The sequence below is a fragment of the Syngnathus typhle genome, linkage group LG19, assembly GCF_033458585.1.
Source record: "Syngnathus typhle isolate RoL2023-S1 ecotype Sweden linkage group LG19, RoL_Styp_1.0, whole genome shotgun sequence".
NCBI lineage: Eukaryota > Metazoa > Chordata > Actinopteri > Syngnathiformes > Syngnathidae > Syngnathus > Syngnathus typhle.
Window position 1 is genome coordinate 9,468,368 of NC_083756.1, and position 19,980 is coordinate 9,488,347.

The 19,980-nt window shown below is 51.6% G+C and overlaps 1 protein-coding gene and 2 long non-coding RNA genes across 6 annotated transcripts in view; 2 read left to right on the forward strand and 1 right to left on the reverse strand.

Moving 5' to 3' along the window:
* dlgap1b (discs, large (Drosophila) homolog-associated protein 1b) overlaps positions 1 to 19,980 on the forward strand; it is a 59,664-nt gene that overhangs the window by 33,087 nt on the left and 6,597 nt on the right. For 3 of the 4 annotated variants that reach the window (XM_061266136.1, XM_061266137.1, XM_061266134.1), the window contains 6 exons: positions 5,437 to 5,512; positions 7,859 to 8,862; positions 9,628 to 9,860; positions 9,967 to 10,017; positions 10,389 to 10,566; positions 11,625 to 11,895. In XM_061266136.1, coding sequence (XP_061122120.1) covers positions 7,864 to 8,862; positions 9,628 to 9,860; positions 9,967 to 10,017; positions 10,389 to 10,566; positions 11,625 to 11,895 — 1,732 coding nt within the window. In that variant the 5' untranslated portion in view covers positions 5,437 to 5,512; positions 7,859 to 7,863. The remainder of the gene's footprint in view (positions 1 to 5,436; positions 5,513 to 7,858; positions 8,863 to 9,627; positions 9,861 to 9,966; positions 10,018 to 10,388; positions 10,567 to 11,624; positions 11,896 to 19,980) is intronic. The other variant, XM_061266138.1, reaches the window with a different exon arrangement.
* LOC133143891 (uncharacterized) lies at positions 12,467 to 14,512 on the reverse strand. Its single transcript, XR_009710503.1, has 2 exons — positions 14,024 to 14,512; positions 12,467 to 13,469 (listed from the first exon to the last, which is right to left on the reverse strand). It is a non-coding gene; the product is annotated as an uncharacterized LOC133143891 (long non-coding RNA).
* On the forward strand, positions 13,335 to 19,944 carry LOC133143892 (uncharacterized). Its single transcript, XR_009710504.1, has 3 exons — positions 13,335 to 13,474; positions 19,642 to 19,803; positions 19,904 to 19,944. It is a non-coding gene; the product is annotated as an uncharacterized LOC133143892 (long non-coding RNA).

The following is a 19,980-nucleotide window of genomic DNA, read 5'->3' on the forward strand; positions in this document are numbered from 1 at the left end:
CGTGGTTGAGAAGATGCCCTTATTTGTTTTCATTCCTCCAAATGCTCACCAGCCCCTGCCAGACCGTGAAAGCATGAAAACCGTGAGGACATTCAAACCGGCGTAGCAGCGACAAAAGAGTGCGCAGGCAGGCAGGCAGGCGGGCGGGGGGAGGGAGAGGGCTTAGTCAGGGTCGGCAGCCGCCAATAGCTTTGGAGGGCTGTGAACGCCAAACTGCCTCCCTCCCTCAAGGCTTCGTCTGCTGTAATGATCGTTTTTATGGTGGCGGGCGATTGTAGTATCTCGACGACGCCTCCTGTACGCAAGTCCGCTGCCGAGCCCAAAAAAAAATCCATTTTTGGACTGTTTTCATACTATTTGCTGAACGCCATGTTAAAAAAAAAAAAAAGTCAATATATTTCTATTTTGCCATCACTAGCCTTTTCCCCGTCTTATTTGGTTGACCGATTTCCAAACATACAGGATAAGTTGTCTTGGCATGACAGTAAAGATCATCAAAGTGTGCTAATTTTCAGTGACAGTGGGAGTCACGCACGCACGCCAGCCACCTGAGCTGAGCTGAGCTAAGCTGAGCTGAGCTAAGCTGAGCAGCGCAGCGCAGCGCAGCGCACCAATCCCTGTTGTTATACTGCAGAGCAAGCAGGGAGGCTCATTTCTGCCTGTCTCTCCCGGACAGATAGATACGCAGAAGAAGCACACGGCCACGTTCTTGGAGCGGCCTGCAGATCAGCAGATGCAGCCACCTTCTGTGAGCAGGCAGGGCCAAAGCCGCTCGCTTGCTCGCTCGCTCGCTTGCTCGCTCGCTCGCTTGCTCGCTCGCTCGCTTCTTGGTGACTTTCACGCACTCGGGTGCTTTTTACAATAGATTTGGAGCAGGGCTGTGGACTCGGGGACTCGGACTCGGTCGGACTCGGTCATTTTTGGCGGACTCGGACTCGGTGCTGATTTTGACCGAGTCCACCGAAGAAATACGTTCAATTTTATTTTCATCACGCTGCTGAGAATGCGCGTAGGAATACTGTCCACAGCCCTGCTTGCTTGTTATGAAGACAAATTTAGTTGTTGCGTGCGCGCCCGCGCCTGCCTGCCTGCCTGCCTGCCTGCCTGCCTGCCTGCCTCCGTGCGTGCACGTACAAGACCCACAATGCCCTGCGCGCAGCCAAGATGGAAGAACCCGGAAGCAGCGCGAGAACAATGTTTTGCCTCTAGATTTGGGGGGGAAACGGAGCGTAAGTTACGATCAATGCGGCCACGTTGAGTTGCACTTAGGCTAATGTTTACATTATGCACCAATGTCAAGGACGATTATGTCCCCCAGCTTATATCATTGATGTGTTTCGATAGTTGTGGGGTCGTCACTAATTATTTGTGTTTAGATAAATGTCTGAGCTATAATGGTGTAATTAATGATTAAAACTTGAAAGTATCTGTATATTGTATTCGTTTATATGTTTAATAAAGACAAAGCCATCACAAAACTGTTGTAATTATTTGGATTTTGATCTAAATTAGCCTTGAATAAAGACTAAGCAGTCACATGAATTAACAGAAAAAATGGACAGCCGGACTCGGTGCAAAAATCCGACCGAGTCCACAGCCCTGATGTGGAGCGACGCAAACATGTTTGCTTGCGCGAGTGGGCGGGGCAGCCAAACACACTTGATGATGTCATTTGTATAATCGGATGAAATCTGGGCCAGCGTTGACGTCGCTCGCGGCAGCCGGCGGGATGAGCAGTCACTGTCATCATGATTTGCTGTGTAGGCGGGAGAAGCGGCGCGCGCGCATACGCAAGTACGTCCTTGCGCCTGTGTTAAGCATGGACGGCAGGCGGCTGGCTACTCTTCATTCTGACGTTTTTACAACGGAGGAATGTGACGTAGAAAATGGAGTGAACCTCCACAATTGACAATTCTACAACTTATTTCTGTTAGTTCTATGAATAGGGCGCAAATGTCCCTAATGGAGTGACGGATGGCTTGCTTTTAGATCAGATCATACTCTAGCGAGACGAGTTGAAATTGCTCAATTAAAAAAGGATGCATCCTCATCATCCTCATCATCTCCATCCCTTTCCATGTTAATTGGTGCCATTATTTTTGCAGCAGCGTTGTCCCTCTCAGCCTCATTTTGACAACCTTTGCTCGAGATGCAGATGTTTCTCCGTGCTCGATGTAGATCACCACGTAGCGGATGTTTCGAGCGTGCTAAAAGAACTTTTTGAAACGAGAATCATTTTCATGTTCATATGTGAGAGCAGATGGAGGGAGGAACGTGCCTCCGCATCCAAATGATGTTTACATCCCCCCACTTCTCCCTCCCTCCCTCCCTCCCTCCCTCCCTCCCTCCCTCCCTCCCTCCCTCCCTCCCTCCCTCCCTCCCTCCCTCCCTCCCTCCCTCCCTCCCTCCCTCCCTCCTTTGTGACTGTGCGTGTCTTTGCGTCCCAGGAGCTGTCAAAGGCTCCACATAAGAAGCCAGGCGTGCAGGACTGCGCCGCTCCAGGCTGGAGCCACTGTACAAAGTACATTTGTGGTCTAGTGCAAAAAACAAAACAAAAAAAAGAACCTCAGCACAGCCAGAAAATGGGCGCTCATGTTTTATTAATCTGCTTACCTGGCAGCAGTACGCCGTGAACTTTTAACCTTGCGCAGCGCTCTCGCTCGGCCAGCTCAGATAGGCCGGCACGGCCGGCCGGGCCGTGCCGCCCTATCTGAGCCGGCTCACCTTGGCAGCGCCTCATGACGATGGAGTTTGTCCGTTCCGGGCTCAAACTCGCACGGCCGTGTTTTGAATCTCCTAGCAAGCGACTCTTGGCTGGCTGGCTGGCTGGCTGGCTGGCTGGCTGGCTGGCTGGCTGGCTGGCTGGCTGGCTGGCTGGCTTGCTTCTGCTCTTAAAGTCGCTCAGCTTGATCCCTTCTGATTTGTATTTAAATACAGATTATAAAAGCATCCCCCCCCCCCTAAATCTGAGCTAAATCCCTCAAGATTGATGCTCCTTTTTCTCTCCTCTCCTTCATTGACTTCAATCCGATTGTTCCTTTGTTGGCCCTGCCCTGCCCTGCCCTGCCCTGCCTTGCGGGTTGCGGGAGCCAGCCCAGCCAGCTTCAACACTCTCAACTGATCAAATACCTTTGGAACACTAACATTGTGCTTCTTTTGGAAAAAACTCAGTGTTCTTTTTTTTTTTTTTTTTTTAAATGTTCATCTCATTAAGACTGTCAACAGGAGACTAAAGTACAATCCGCCATTTTTGTTTCCACTACCTTGAACCTTTTCATCATCTTGTGCAAATCCCCGGCCAAGTAGTTTTGAAAGAGGTTTTAGAAATGGGAAAGAAAAAAAACAACAACTTCCAACCAAAGCACATTCCCTCATTTGTCTGCCTTCCGCGCCGGGCGCTCAAATCAATGAGTTCACAGCGACAAGTAGGAAAGAAATTGATACGGGTTGCAGCCGCTCGGAGGACGTTGCGTAATTGGCTCAGGATTAGTTGGCATTGATTTGGCCTGATGAGCTTGTGAGCGGGCTTCATCGCCTCGCCTCGCCTCGCCTCGCCTCGCCTCGCCTCGCCTCGCCTCGCCTCGCCTCGCCTCGCCCCGCCCCGCCTCGCCCCGCCTCGCCCCGCCCCGCCTCGCCCCGCCTCGCCCGCTTCCTTCTTTCCGGCCTGTTTAGCGTACAGCCCTCCCTCATCCGCCGCGTGTTCAGATGAATGGGCCGACCCGGCCCGCATCAGATTTCTTGTTAAAATGACAGCGCTTGGCTGCACTACAAGACGGCGAGAGGCCCAGCCGGCCGCCCGGCTCCTCCGCAAAATTGTCCCCCTGTTATAAAAAAATTTCTGATAGATAGCGGCTGTTATTTTGACCGAGCCGGCAAGAGTGATGAGCCGTGGAAAGATGCGGCGAGATTGTCTATGGGTTGGAGGGAGGGAGGGAGGATAGATACAGATATAGTGAGGGAGGCGAGGAACACCGATTAAGCATGGGGTGGGACAAAGGAACAGAACAGAGAGACTCGTCATATTATTGCAAAGAGGAGGAGGGAAATAAAGCACTTTACAGCGCTAATGCTAGCTTAGCATGGCTAACGGCGCTATTTTGCTGAAGCTGGACAGCATTCTCTGCCATTATTTATAATCCTGCGCCATTCTGAATAGTGCCACAATGGCGCCTTTTTAGCCAAGCCAGGCTCAAGTTAGCTTAGCTTACGAGCTGCCGGGCGCCACTGACGGCGAGCGCCAGATCATTAAGAACTGAGCGAGCGGGCCACCGTCTTTGGAACTCCTTCATTGCTGTTGGGATCCATTTGGCTAACATGAACACAGCTGCACGTCATGCGCTTCTGCCACCACGTCTGCTGGGCACTTTTGCTTTTGGCAAGGCTTCATGTGCATCCAGGGACAGATCGCTCACTGGCCAGGGTAAGAGCAAATGTACGGATGTTTTGGACTTGGATTCAAATTCATGAATGAAATCAGCCCAAAGTGTCATTGCAAGTGGAACTCATTTCTACATCATCGCCAAGGTCGGGAGCTCTGAAATTGCGCTTCTGTGTCATTCTCCTGATGCATCATGCCGGGCCGGGCGGGGCCCCGGGCCGGGCTGTTGTCGCTTGCTGACGACTCATAGCGAGCAGCCCCCGTCCGTCCGTCCATCCGTCCATCCGTCCGTCCATCCATCCATCCATCCATCCATCCGTCCATCCATCCATCCATCCATCCATCCATCCATCCATCCTCATGTGCCTCAACTTCAAAGCGCGCCCTCTCTCTGTCTCTCTCTCTGTCTGTCTCTCTGTCTGTCTCTCTGTCTGTCTCTCTGTCTGTCTCTCTGTCTGTCTCTCTGTCTGTCTGTCTCTCTGTGTCCTCCTCCTTTCCAGAGCAGAGGTCAAACTAGCTCATCTTTTATGTATTGCTTTCAACCATTGATTGTGCCTCAGGAGATTTATGAATACAGAGAGGCCTATTTCGTATCGTGCTGTAGCATATGGAGACACACACACACACACACACACACGTACTTATTTATCCTGCACTCATTTTTTTTGCCCTGATTTTTAGTTGGTGGAGTTTGTTACATCTCTCTTTGTTTTGGTTTGGTACAGTTGTTCCCGCAAACTGCCTGTGGATTGCTTGGATATTGAGAACAGAACAAAAGCGCCGTGGCCAAACAGGACTGCTCTTTGCTCGTTCTTCTCACAGCCACATTTTCAGGTGGTCTAATCTCACCACTTTGAAAACGGAGCGATTTGATTTCTTTTCGTCTGGGATTTTTTTTTTTTTAATCCTCCAAATGAGAATTCAACAGCGGGAAAGCTGAAAGAAAACAAGCCACCGCCGCCACCACCACCACCACCACCACCACCACCACGTGTGGTTTTGATTGACGCTGGCGGCTTCCTCAGTCACCCACTCTGGTCTTTTGGTTGGCTTTGCAGGTGGAGAGATGAGCGAGCGCTGAGCAAAGGCGGCACAATTCAACGACAAGATGCCCAAGTTGAGACGCTGACGCAGGTCAGTGTGTGTGCGGTGAGATTGCTATGCTTTGAAAAGGCTCCCTAATCAGGTGTGAAAAGTCACCTTTTCCAATTCTGCATTTTGATTGCTGTTTACTTTTTAAAGGCAATCCACGTAGAACACTAATCCATGCAAATATATTCACTGGGGGACCCATTTAGCGTTAGTGTTGCCTTTCTGCTCCGTACGCACAATTTTGCCCCCGTCGGTCCCGTGCATTTGGCGCGCTAATTACAAACAAAGTCTAAAAGATGATTTAGTACCGAGTGTTTCCGCACTGAGAGAAGGCGACGTGACCAGATTGTGTGTGCGTGCGTGCGTGCGTGCGCTAGGTGTCAAACGGCGGCCGTGACCACGTGGCGTTCGAACTGGCCAGTTTGCCTCGCTGTGGCCTGAGGCCTCGGAAATGCTAATGACTGCCTCTAGCTTTTTGCCCTCTTGGCCGGCGGGAGATGTTGATCCAAGGCAATGATGCTAGCAGCATGGCGATGATGCTAGCAGCATGGCGATGATGCTAACAGCATGGCGATGATGCTAACAGCATGGCGATGATGCTATCACAGGGGTGGGCAAACTTTTTGACTCGCGGGCCGAACTGGGTTCTAAATTTGGACCGGAGGGCCGAACTAGGAGCAGATGGACGTAGTGTTTGTGTGAAGTAATATAAGCGACCTGTAAAGGTCATTGCATAAAAGATTTTGGTAGGTAGTAAAGCATGGATATTCCAAACAAGTTTTTTGAAAACAAATGCATTTATTAACAGCAGCAGCATGGCGATGATGAGTAAATAAACAATCATTTTTAATGAAGTCAATTGGGGATTTTCCCGCGGCTAATTTCTTGCGGCACAGTGGTTGGGAATGGCCGCTCTCGAGGATTTTCTCGTTTCACGCCTGCGTGAATCCGTCCCATAGACGGAGGCGCAGCTGTCCGCCCAGTCCGTCACCGGTGGCTGTATGACGAGCGCAACGCAAGCAGCAGGTCCTCCTCTTCTGCTTGAGCAACTTTACCAGGCGGAGGGGCCATCGCAGTTTGTGCCTTGGTGTGTGTGCGTGCGTGTGTGTGTGGGTGTGTGTAACGCCAGCATGACCCACCTTCAGCTTTTCAGCTTTAGCGCAGCGGTGTGCGGACAGCTGCTTGGCGGATCACCGTGAGGGCCCTTTTATTTAGGTCACATTCTCCGCTCCAGCGGCCAGCAGAAGGGAGGGAGCCCTTGTCCACCGCAATGAATACCTTCGGCCGGACATGCTCGGTAGCTAGCGCCGCGCTAGAAGTGTGTGTGCGCGTGTGTGTGTGCGTGTGTGTGCGTGTGTGTGTGTGTGTGTGTGTGTGCGTGTGTGAGAGCGAGGGATGGAACACGACGGGTAGAACATCCCAGCGATAAGGGGGTGCTGCGCACACTTGTGCAGGCAGCTCAGTTTGTTTTTGTGAATTGTACAGGTTGTAGGCCTATGACCTGTAAATGCCAGCAGGAACAAAGCACTCTTTTTGTCGAAATGAAGTTCCACTCAGCACCACGACAATGCCACAAAACGGCACCAAACGGTTCCGCTTATTCCTTTGGCTAGTTGACTGGTTTTGCTAATCAACACTTGACTTGTTGGATTGGATTTGGCACCATCTCGGGGTGAGAGCCAAAATTGCTCAAGTGAGTGTCCCCAGGCAGCTAGCCAGTCAGCCAGCCGCTCGCTATTTGTGAAAACAGGGTCTTTTATTGCCCTACTCTGTCTCATTTTGCCCTCTTTATGCTTCCTCGCCGTAACACGGTGGCCAAGCAAAAGGCCATTATAAATGGGGGTAATGACCTTCTTGTCATTGTCTCGTTAGCCCGGCACAGCTTCCAGTCGGCTACGGATGTCGTGGCGAGGCCGGCCGGGGTCGTTTATCGCCGGGTGTGCCTGGCCAGGTCGGGGACCCTGTCAGATGCTTTTTGCTGGCCTATTAGTTTTCTCTCGGAGCGGAAACCACCGCCGAAGTGATTATCTTCTCTGCTTGCGTGCGCTCAGAGAAGGTGGATTGGAGGAGCGGAAAAATAAATGCCTTTTCGTGCGTGCGTGTGCGAGAGAGCGAGAGAGCAAGACGCTATTCCGAAAAAAGCGGCGGATTTTAGCTCGGATGAACCCGAGGTGAGGCCATTTTTTTTCCTCAGTGCATTGTTAATTGTTGGAAAATAAGGAATGCTCCTCGACCCGGGCGAAACACGCTGGAGCGGAAACGGGGAGGCAGATCAATCTGCGCTATGTTGAAGTGTGGAAGGACACAAATAAAAAGTTGACAGGATGTCCTGTTTTGATATTTCTAACTCTGCTTTCTGTGTCCTCCTCAATCGTTACCCTAATCCAGCTACCATGACCACGAAAGGCTTGTCCAGCAGCCACGCTCACCATCACGGCGGCGGCGCTTCCTACGACTCGGTGACGCTCGCTCGCTTGGATGGTCAGCCCCGTTTCCTGAACCCGGCCGGCGAGCCTCGCCCGTGCTACACCCAGCGCAGCTCCTTCCAGTCGGAATGTGGCGGCGGCTACCCGCCGGACCTGGCCAGCTGCACCTTCCCTCGCAGACATTACAGCTCCCATCACGAGCTGAAGGAGCAGTGCGGCGGGGCTCTGACGATGACGGCGGCGGCGGCGGCGGCGAGCGAGGAGGGCAAAAATAACAACGAGCGGCTCTCCCGTAACCCGCCGGAGCAGTCGGATCAGCGAGCTTCCGTGCGACGGGAAGGCTACCACACGCTGCAGTACAAGCGCACGGCCGTGGTGGAACACCAACGCAGCGACAGCCCCGGGCGAATCCGCCACTTGGTTCACACGGTCCAGAAGCTTTTCACCAAGTCCCACTCCCTGGAGGGGCCTTCGGGATCCGCCCCGAGCGGGAGGCTGAACGGCGGCGGCGGCAAATCCAGCCCCGACGAGCCGCCGTCTTCGTCGGGAACCCAGAAACACAACAAGCGCGGCAAAAACAAAGACCGCTCCAAGTCGGAGCCAAAGATGCGGAGCGCCATCTCCGGCTACTGGAGCTCAGATGACACCCTGGACCGGGAGATGCGCCTCTACCAACCGTCGGGCGTCATGACGGTGGGGCGCCGCTGCCCGGAAAAGTCGCGGTCGCAGTACTTTATGGAGTCGTACAACACCATCAGCGCCCAATCTCTCGAGACGTCCCGCAGCAACAACGACGTCAAGTGCTCGTCCTGCTCCCGCCCGCCACTCCCGCTAACGGAGAAGAGCTCGTGGTCTTCCACTCTGACGGTGAGCCGGGCACGGGAGGTCTACCAGAAGGCCTCTGTCAACCTAGATCAAGAGCTAGCCAAAGGCGAGCGGGGACGCGCCTCCTGCCACTTCCTGCAGGTAGGACCGAGCGAGCGAGCGAGCGGGCGGGCGGGCGGGCGGGCGACGCCCCTCTTGCATGTCTCCAGTCGTCTTTCGACCTCATGGTCATCAGGACGTTTCTCATCAAACTCATTGTTTTGTCCTCTCGTGCAAGCGCGCGTATCTCTTTGCAAGGAGCTATTCATACGCCGGCGGCCGTTTGTAGTGTGCTCGTCGGGCCTTGAGCAAAACCACAAAGGCGCGGTGAAGATGAAAACCTTAGCGGCGGCTCTCTGAGAAAGAGCAAAGGGCGGCCGCTGAGGAGGACGTCTGAAAAGATTGAGGGAAACCGCATTTTAAGAGCCCGGTTCAGGGAACAAAAGTCACTCGGGCAACCAGAGAAATTGAGCCGAGATGTTGCAGGCTGCGCTCGGACGGCGTGTCGATCTGATTACCGAGCGTGGACCTTATTTAGCCGACGGTGGAGTCTTAGCCGAGCTCCGATCTTCGTGGCTCAGCGTCTCATTGACTTGGTGAAACTCGCTCACACTGCCAATGCGGTTATTTTGATTCATTTATTCCCCCCCCCTCCTCCCCATCCTTTGTCCTTGGTTATCTGGCTTACCTTTGTCAGTGGAGCGGGAGACGGCGCCCGAGGACCATCAATAATTGAAGCGCGTTGGGAGGACGGAGCAAAAACTATGAGCAAAATACTTTTGGGTGTTCAGGGTTAGTTGGGGCCTCACGGGTTAGCATCGATGGGATTTTGATGCCATCCTTCCCGCTGCGCGCGCGCGCGCGCAGGTGCCTCAGGATGACTGGGGCGCTTTCTGCCCGCTGGGCAAGGACCAGCAGATCCCCTGCCGGAGGATGCGAAGCGGCAGCTACGTCAAAGCCATGGCTGAGGAGGAGGACGACGACGACGGCGGCGGCGACGACTCGGACTGCGGCCCCGAACCTTCGCCCAAGGCGCAGGCGCGGCGGGCCAGCTACCTGAAGGCCACGCAGCCGTCGCTCACCGAGATGACCACGCTCAAGTAAGCGCCTACTTTGCCTCCCCTTTGGGGCTTTGAATGGACCACAAATTGCCAGCTTGATTTGCCATTGGCCGATCCTCCTCATCGCCACTTGTTCCGTCCGCAGAGCAGCCAGCCCCGCCCTCCTCCCCTCTAACTGCGAGCGGCTGAGGCCAAGGTGATTGTCCAGCGCTGGCGCCATGCAGGTGGCCTCAATGGACATTATTGGGCCGGCCCGTACATAATCAGTGGCGCTGGATCGATTCTTCTTTGACCTGATTTTCCGTCAATCAAATCAGGAGAGAGAAGAAAAGCGGGCGAGAAAATGGCCAATTGTCCACCAGAAGGAAAAGCCCCGCCGTCCGTATTCAAAGTACATCCTTCTCATAACACGTTTTTCCATCCTTTTGGCTATGGAGAAAACCATTTCGGTTGAAGGACCCCAATGTTTCAAAAAGGATTCATCAAGCCGTTGTGTACTGATGCCTTTTTGTTTTTTTGTTTTCCTTCTTCTTCTTCTTCTTCTTTTCTGCTCTCTTCCTGCTTCAGGATTTCCACGGAGCACTCGCCCAAGCTGCAGATCAGGAGTCACAGCTATCTGCGGGCGGTGAGCCAGGTTTCTATCAATAGGAGCCTGGACAGCTTGGACCCGGCGGGGCTGCTGGCCTCGCCCAAGTTCCGCTCCCGAAACGAAAGCTACATGAGAGCCATGAGCACCATCAGCCAGGTTAGACGTGCACGCGCGCGCCCACTCACACACACTTACGCACGTCGTCCTCCCACGCCATTTGGTTCTCAAATTGGGGGGTCCACAAAATCCTTTGCAACGAATTCCTTTGAAAAGTCCTCAGTGACAAATGGCGCCAATAAAAGGCCACGGCAATTCCTCAATTTGGTTTCTTGGCACCACTTTTTGGAATTCATTTGGTCTTTACACATGTTACTCATGTTTAATAGATGTTGGATCCTTGGGAAAATCCTCCCTGGACCTACAAGCGAGCTGCTGTCTTTTGCTATATCCAGTCAGGGCGGGAATGCTATCTTCCCCATCGCAAGCTTTCCCGAGGCTTGAATTCACAATCAGGTCATCTTTCCACAAAGTTTGAATAGAAACTAACATCTCCCACTTGGACCCTTTGTGCGTGCGTGCGTGTGCACGTATGTGCTGCCCTGCTGGAACTTGGAATGGCTAATTAGACAAGATGCACGGAAGGCCCCTAGTTTACCTCCGCATCCCTCTCTTTGGAATTTTCCATGGCCAACATACTGACATGGAAAAAAACCCAAGCAGTCTTGTGGTTATGAATAATTCAAACTGGAATGGAATCCAAATTGTGATGAGCATAGGCCTTGATTACACGATGGAGGGCTGATAAAAGATACTGTCAAGTGTAAGAAAAGTTTTTCTTTGATAACCAAGCGTTCTTTTTGATTTGTGACCAAAAGTGCATGCAGTGTTCTGGGCGTCCGAACGCAAAGCGTCGACATGTACCCGGCGGTCCCGGTGGCAGAGTGACATGGTGAGAGTCTCGGTTGCTAAATGCACGCCAGCTTTCACGCCAATTACGTACGTTGGCACCTACGGAGCCTCGGGTGACAAAGCCAAGTGCGCCATCCGTCGTGAAGATGCTCGAGTACGGCCAGGGGCTTGCATTTTTCAACGCGGTCAATGGAACCTTTTTATAATAACCCAGGAATATCCACTCGATTATTGTTTGCGCATGCTGAAGTCACTGACAAGTAATATCGTTGCGTTATTGCTTCTTCTGTCCTCGTGGTTGACAGTTGAGCGAAGTGGAGGTGAACGGGCAGATCGAAGCGCTGTGCGAGGCGGTGTTCAGCGAGATGGAGTCGCAGGCGGTGGACGCGCTGGATCTGCCCGTGCCCGCCGGCTGCTTCCGCGTGCGCAGCCACAGCTACGTGCGCGCCATCGAGAAGGGCTGCTCGCAGGACGAAGAGGAGGAAGAGGCCCCGGGGCGTGGAGGAGGCGGAGCCAACCGCAAGGCAGGATCGTCCCCGCGCACCACCACTGTCAGAACCATCCAGAGCAGCACAGGTTGGTCTTCAACACTCTCCAGGGACGGACGGACGGACGGACGGGCGGGCGGGCAGGCGGGCGGGCGGACGGACGGACGGACGGACGGACAGACGGGTTAAACGTTCATGCGTGGTCAGCTCGAGAAAGATTTCAGGAAGATGATGTAAGAACGGCGACGCCGCCGAGAGCTGTCTCGATACTTTTGTCCATTTGACGTCGAAAGAGCAACCATCAAAGTCGCTTCAAAAACTAGAAAGACAAAACATCAAAATATAAGTGGAGTCTGAGGAGTGTTTTCCTTTTTGCACAGAAAGCCCCAATTGTCTATTCAGGAACGTCATGTACAATATATGGATGGGCAAATTATCATATTAGGAGCACGCATGTGTGGCTGCGCGCCGGCGTACTTGATGTGCTTTCCTTTCCTTTCATTGTGCAGTGACTCAAAGGTAAAAAATGCAAACAGCTTGCATCGGTCGTCCACCCCAAAAATATAAGCGATAACAAAAGAAATGTCAGAAATGAAGAATGAAGTCAATCAATGGATTAAGTATAGAAATACGACCTACATTATGAAATCATATAATCATTCAGTTGGTAAAATGCATTTTAATATCTATTTTAGGTTTCGAAAAGCATACTGAATATAATGCAGTCAGAAATATTTCCTTCAACACACTCACAAACTCTTTAGAACAACAACAACAACAACAACGAAAATTATTCTCATGAAACTTTTGTTTATTTGAGGAAATTCACCTCATTGCGTGTTCTTGCTTTCGTTGAGTTTTAAACCCTAACCTGGACAACAGCGCCCCTCACAGGGCTTATGTGTAACAGCACAGTAAGTTTTTGCTCATGTTCTGTTGCACTTTTTAGGTTCAGGGATTCCGACATTATACACAGTTTGAAGATCGATACTGTATATCAATACTATAGGACTGAAAAATAATCACAAAATCAAATCGAGATAAACCACAAGTAAAACCTCGTTACGTTTTAAGAATGAAATGCCAAGGGATTCTATGAAAACGTTCAATACAATTCAGTTTGCATTTGTCCTGCGATTCTTTTTCAAACCACTGGAGGGAGCATGGGTACCACGATGAAAATAACCCTCACTTTTCCCCCATTTATTTATTAGCTCGCTTTTAGAAATGATGTCGTTTCTGTTTTCTCAATGCTTTGTCGTCGTTCAAAGCCGGAAAAAAAAAACCCAACATCTTTTAGTGTTGAAGTGCCTTTGGCATTAGGGTTATGAAGAAGGTGTCCTTGGTCAAACATAAATCCTGAATGTAAATAATTAGAATCATTCAGATTTAGGCTGGCGTGCATCCTTCTTGTCGAATCTGTGATCCGGGTCCGTGCCTCAAGGGATGGGGGGTGAAGGGGGTTGGGTTAGGTACCGCGTCCCGAGTTCTGACACATGAGCCCACTTCCCCGTCCGTCCGTCCGTCGGTCGGTCCGTCCCACTCTGGACTCAGGACTCTGTTGGTCAGGACTCTGTTGGTCGCTGCAGACGGTGGCCCCGAGAGCTAAGCCACCATGGCCCTTTTCAGCTGTTTCTACGGCATGTGCGATGACTGGGTTCGCTATTGTGAGTAGAAAAATGAAGTAAATGGGACGAGCGAGTCGCTCTGTTTTGCTTGTTGATGTGGCTAGCTGCCGGCGTGGAGCACACGAAAACAGGAAGCGGGGTGACGCGCAGCCTTCAAAGTAAAAGGCAGCCACGTGGGCTTGGCCGCTCGCCAGTTTATTTAACAATTTAAGGTAGCTTTTTGACTAAACAGCATTCTAAACATGGTACACTTTGCTACTGGGTGTCGTGCTTTACAGAGCGCTGCCGTAGTAGTTAAACGCTTCATGCTTTTATTCCGAAAACAAACGCACGGATGTGTTGTTGTGCTTGGCTTCAAACCTCACATATGCCGTGCCCATCCCTGTTTTATTGTGCTCGTTCATCCTCAAACTGGGCATAATGGCACCTTAAACTATTTAAAATATGAGAAAGCATCGTTAAATCTTAAATATCAAATATTCACATTATTAAACCGCCTATTTTTCCAATCATTGTATCTGATTAGAACCAAGCAAAGATAAAAAAAAGTCCAACAATATGACTAGCTGATTTATTTGCTCAACCTACTTGCGCTTTGTACGTGGTGGTTGCTGGGAATTGTTGAGCGGCCTCTCCAGCCTCCGCCTGCTGCTATTTTGGTGTGCGCCTGTGACAGGTGCCAGGAAGAAGTGTGCTAGCGCGTGCGTCACACATCCTAGCTCAGCATGACAAAATTGCCACTGATCTGTCTGACTCACTCAAGTGATTCCAATACACTATAGTCAGTCCTCTGGTTGTTGAAAAGAAAACTCTAGTGGTCCGGTCCAATGTCCAACATCAGACGCTAATGCCACCTAGTGGCAGAAGAATTGACTTCAACACAAATCTAACGTCACTTTGAACATTTTAGCATAGTCAGTGAAACATGGCACAAGTCACGCCTCTCGCCAAACTTCAAGACTTTGGTGTGCTGGCTGCCAAGCGCCAACACGTCACGCTGTGGTGGACAGACACGAGTAGAGCAACTAGCTGCAAGTCATTCACATCAAACGGCGTCCAATAGCGCAGTGCAGGAATACGTACGTCTTTGTCCCTCCACCGCTCTCTCGCTCCCCCCCTCCCCCTTGCAGTCAGTCCCTCTCACTTCCTCGTCTGACTTTAATTACAGGCCCGGCCGGATCTCAGCGGCGTCCGTCCGTACATGTGAGCGAGCGGCACCTGTGTGTCAGCCCATCAAAGCCCCCCGGGTGGAATTATTATTCAAAGCAAGAATTAAACAGCTCGCTTCCAATCACACCGGCTTAATGTTGTCATTCCGTTGGCTTTGATGGTGTGAGGGGAGAAAAGGGGCCTGGTGAAGACACGTGGGGGGAGAGAGAGAGAGAGAGAGAGAAGAGAAAAGCACATCGGATCGGCATGCAGCAATGCTAATATAGAGGAGCAGCAACAAAACAAATGTGTGTGCAACCCCTTTTACAAAATGTTAATACTGCACGTTGAAAGAAAAAAGTAGTAGGAATATTTCCTGTACATGAACACAAGTGGTGAAGCAACACGTGGAGACAGACAATATTCCAATCCTCATTCTTCAGCATTTGAAAAAAAAAGAAAAGTCCACAGGGGTGTTCACACTTGATGCACAATACAAAAGTTCCTAACAGCTTTTAGTAGGTTTTGCGTCATCGGCAAAAAAACCCTCATCAAAATACCTCCATTGGTGTTTGCGTTTGTCGCTGCGGGCATCAAGCCTCAACGGGAAGCTTGTGGAGATAAACCCTCGTCCTACGCTGGTGCGTGCGCATGTGTATCTGTGTAATGACGTCGCCCTGCCTGTCACGGCAGTGTGAGAATGCGAGCCAGTGGGAACTTGCAGTGGCCTGGATTCATTCACACTCGGCATCGGCACGTCTTTTGCTGCCAGATCCATGACCGCATCGGGCATATTGTTTATTTATTGTCTTTTTTAGCCAGGCTTCCAATTCAATGTAGTGTTGTGACCTGACCTGACCTGACCTGACCTGACCTGCAATGATCGATTCCTCCAGTAGAGGTCAATATAGCCTCAGCCGTGGCCAACTTGGTATAAAAGCCATGGGACACAGGAACTCGCGCACAAACTGTACTTTTCAATGAAAGGACACGAAAATGCAAGACTAAATGATTTCACCAGCAGCGTGCAACCTAGCGTGCAATTTTAAAGTCAAGTAAAAGTTGAGCCGAGTAATTCTTCCAACAGTTTCTTTTAATACAATGAAATCAACAGCCCCGAAACATTCAGAAGAGGCATGGAGCTCTTTGGCGCCCCTTCTAGTTGCCAACTTAAACATTCAACTTAAGGAACTAATCAACATTGTACAGTATTTAAAACAAGTGAACAATTTTGCCCGCTAGCTTCATGCTAACATCATCGTGGAAAAGCCCATTCACATGCTAAAAGCAAGCATCAATAGTTACAATTTAGAGTTAAGATCAGGGGATGTTGAGAGTAATTGTCAACTTGGCCCATGTGAAGCCCTTTGAGACTTGTCTGTGATTAAGGAATAGAGAAAAAAATCCAGACTGTTGGCTTTTCAAGTTTTACGTGGCCTGCACTTTGATGCCAGCCATTAAGAGAGGGAGAGAGGGAGGGAGGGAGGGAGGCTGACGTTTGGACGTCTTTTGACACAGGAAGCGCAACGTCACTCATCCTTGTTCCTCCCTCGCTCTGTCTTGCTGTCAGATTGGAGGGGGGAGGGAGCTGACACAAAAGAACGGTCGCTCTTTGCCCGCATTGCTTTGCAGGGTGCTTTCCTGCCAAAGAAAAAACAAATGTTGCATTGGATCTGGTCCTCCTCCTCCTCCTCCTCCCCCTTGTCTTTCGCTCATGTTTTGGCAAAGGAAAAACAAAGGATTTCCTCTGGACAGCAGCAAAGTTGTCAGGAGCGCTAATAGTATTGACTCAGAGTTAAAAATGTACACGGATTAAGGGAAGTCCAAGTAAACAGCGGCGAGCCCAGTCGGCACGGTTTCTATTTTCAAGCACTTGGAACCTGTACACAATACTCGACTTTTTCAGACTTTGTTCTGGTGACAAAGTTGCCTCTCCGCTGGTCTGGAGAGATCTCTAGTCGCTCCTTTGGAGCCGTCGCAGTGTGGGAGGGCTGGCAAATTAAAGACCTCTCTGTCAAGGTCCCACACTTTGCTCACAGTAGTGTGTGTGTGTGTGTGTGTGTGTGTGTGTGTGCGCGTGCGTGTGTGGGTGTTCGGGTGAGCCCGGCCCTCTTTTTCCCCCCTCTCTCTTTTTGAACCCATCATTAAAAATAAGCCACAGTTCACCCCCGTTGCACATTCAGAGCCAGCCCCAGCAAGCAAGAATGCGTCTCCTTTTTTTTTTTTTTTTTTTTTTTTTCCTTCCTCCTCCCACTTTGCTGCTTCACTAACCAAGCGAGGGGAAAAATAAGCGAGTGTGTGTGTGTGTGTGAGGGAGGGAGTTTTGAAGACCCCCACCTCCCTGTCCAAGGAGAAAGAGATGAATGGGCAAAGGAATGCGGGAGACAAACAAGCGCTCTCGGCAGGAGAGTGGGAATGTCGGCCGGCGAGAACATTGTCCTCCTCTGGGACCTCCCTCCCTCCCTCCCCCAAAAAAGTGGGTGCCAAAAGTCACACCTGAGAGAGGCTGACGTACTCTATCCTGTGAGCAGGATGTAAAGTGGCTAGACGCAGCCCCTGCCGGCTTTTTCAACTTTCCCGGACCCCCCTCACCACCGTGGGTGGGTTATTTCCCCCAATCCTGTCCACACACAAAGAGCCAGTTAGCCAGCCAGTTAGCCAGCCAGCCAGCCAGTTAGCCAGCCAGCCTTCTGATGTCACAGGCCCAGATGTTTTTTTTCAAGTGCCTCCGGCTGTGGATTAAGAAGCCGCTATTGCAGTGTCTCCTTTCTACAACCCCCACTCAGCACCATGTGCAAGTGGTCAAGACTACCCGAAAAAAAGATGAAGGGGGGGGGAGGCTGCAACAAGTTGAGGCTGATGTTGAGCTGCATTCCTCAATGACTGTTGTTAATTTTGTCCAAAAAGTCTTCCTTTTGAGGATGTTTTTGGGGGGGCAGTTGAATCACGAGAGCGCTCTTTAGTTGGAAGGGGGGTGGAGACTTATGAACCTTTGACCACATGCTCTTAAATGGAAATAGCAGGCCGTCCATCTGTCCCTCACGTGACAATTTGCACCTAAAGGTCCAGCGACTCCGCCATTAGGTGACTAATGATCTTTACAACTTCTTTGGAAAAACATGTTCAGTTAGATAAAGTGGTCACAAAAGTGTGCACAGCCTCCAAATCTTCTTCGAAAGGAACCTTTTTAAGGTTGATGAATCGAAATGTAGTTAATCAATCGCTCACGCAACGACGACAACCGAGTCAGCGCTGAGTCACGCATTCACTTTGGCTGACTTTACCCCGCGTCACGGCTGCGGCATTGTCGCCGACGTCGACAAAGCATGCGTGGGACGGACGCGTGGGCTTAGCTCACGCTCGGGTTTCCGCACCACAAAACAGCTGGAATGCGCAAGGACATTGAGGAGGCTGCAAAAGTCCCCTCCTGCTCCTTTCACCTCCTGCTTATCTGTGTGGAATGAGCAACGCTGTACCTCCCACCATCCCTCCCTCCCTCCCTCCCGCTCGCTTCCTGCGGGCAGCGGCCCAGCCAACAAAAGCCTGACGTGTCCCTCCGGTTGCCTGTCATGGTCGGGAGAAAAAGAAATCACAGAGCCTCGCAGGAAGAAAGGCCTAACACTTACTGTAAATCCACAAGTCGCAGCAGCGTGTGTTTTTACACGTGCTTTCCGGCCCACCAGCTAAATATAGTGGCATAGAGCGGGCCATTGTGACTTTGGACTTGTGGAGAAATAGCTCTTAAATACATAGATAGACAAAAAGCCAGACTTGTGATGTCGCCACACCGTCTTTTGTTGTGGGTGACACGGACCCCGGCCGGGCCTGCATTGTGGCCGTGTAATGTCACACGCCGTGAACCGCCCAGCTCGGGAAAGCCACCCACGCCTTTGCCCAAGCTGTCGGTGGACTTTCTCAGGCTTTTTATATGCCCCGAGAAAAAGCAGCGACGTGCGCGTTTCCCCGGCGATGGCTATCGTGCGTGTGTTTTTGAACGCCCTATTATTCCCTCGGTGACGGTTGACGGGCTGGCCGCCTGCCGTTGAGGTGTCGCCGGCTGCAGCTGCGTCAAGGTAAACAAATGGCCAACAGAAGCTCGGCCCCGCCCCTTGAAGACCGCCCGCCCGCCCTTCTGCTGTGACGCCAAGCCCGCTGGCAAAGTTCACGTTGTCGCCACGGCGACGCTATCACAAAAGCCGTCCAGCTGGCCCGGGCCGTGTTTACGTGCGGCAGAAAGGGACGTACAAATGGATGCGTTTGTGTGACACGGGCAAATGGCGGTTCCTCAGCCCAAACATGGTGCAGCTGGGCTCTCGACGCCCCCCCCCCCCCCCCACACACACACACACACACACTTTGTATTCGGAAGGGCTGGATTTTCCCTCGGTCCCCGCACGAGGGAGCTGCGCCATCTGCTAGCATTTTTTTTCAAGTGGCCCATCACAAAGCCGCACCAGCATGAACACCGACACACTCGGTTGAGGCTCAAAGAAGAGGAAGTGTAAAAAATGCGCCGTCTCGTTCTTTGATAGGCCGGCGCAAGAGGCCAGGGGGAGTTGACACCCATGCGTGGGCGGGCGTTTGAAGCCAGGAGACTGGTCATTCACTGGTCAAAATGCCTGCAGCCCAAACTGGGAGTCCATAAGTTCCCTTTTGCGGGAGGAGGCCATTTTGATGGAGCTAACATAACACTATCGTTTCCGTGGCCTGTGATGTATGAGAGCCGAGTGAAATTCTCTCTCAAATGCCAATCCACGTGCTGTTGCTGATGAACGTAGTAGTATCTGGTTTACCGGTGCAGGTTGGCGAGCGTATCGGCGGCAGGAAGTCTGTGGTCCCCATTGATGTGGGTTAGTGCCTTCCTATGGGTCTGGCTGGCTGGCTGGCTGGCCGCTTGGCTGCTTGGCTGGCTTTTGTGTTGACTTAACCTGTCTGGGCTTTCCAAACAGCTGGCTGGCAGCTTCTCCGGCTTTGTTATCGGAGTGACTTTTAGATGTCTTGAAGCCCCGAAAGCGTCTGACATTCTATCCGTTGAACCGGCCGGCCGGCGAATGGAGGGGGCAGGACCTGGCCCTGCGCCTCTCCCTCGTGGACGTGTACTCGCTGACCTTTTGCCCAGCCAGATGGCGTCTGTCTTATTCCCCCTGGACCGTTGGTGGAGATTGTAGCTGCCTGCGCCTTTGATGAAATGGAGTCAATGCTTGAAGCCAATGTTATTGGTGAGTCTAAAAAGCAAAAGCAGGCTGACAGGAAAACGCAGGAAGTCAGCTGTCTCCCATCTGCTTTGTGGCTCGCGTGTGATGCGCGTGTTCTTTTCAGAGCGCTGATGTCAGCCCGCCTGCAGCCGCCGCCGTGCCGTTCATCGTCCCGTTTGAAGATCCGCTGGCCTCTCGAGC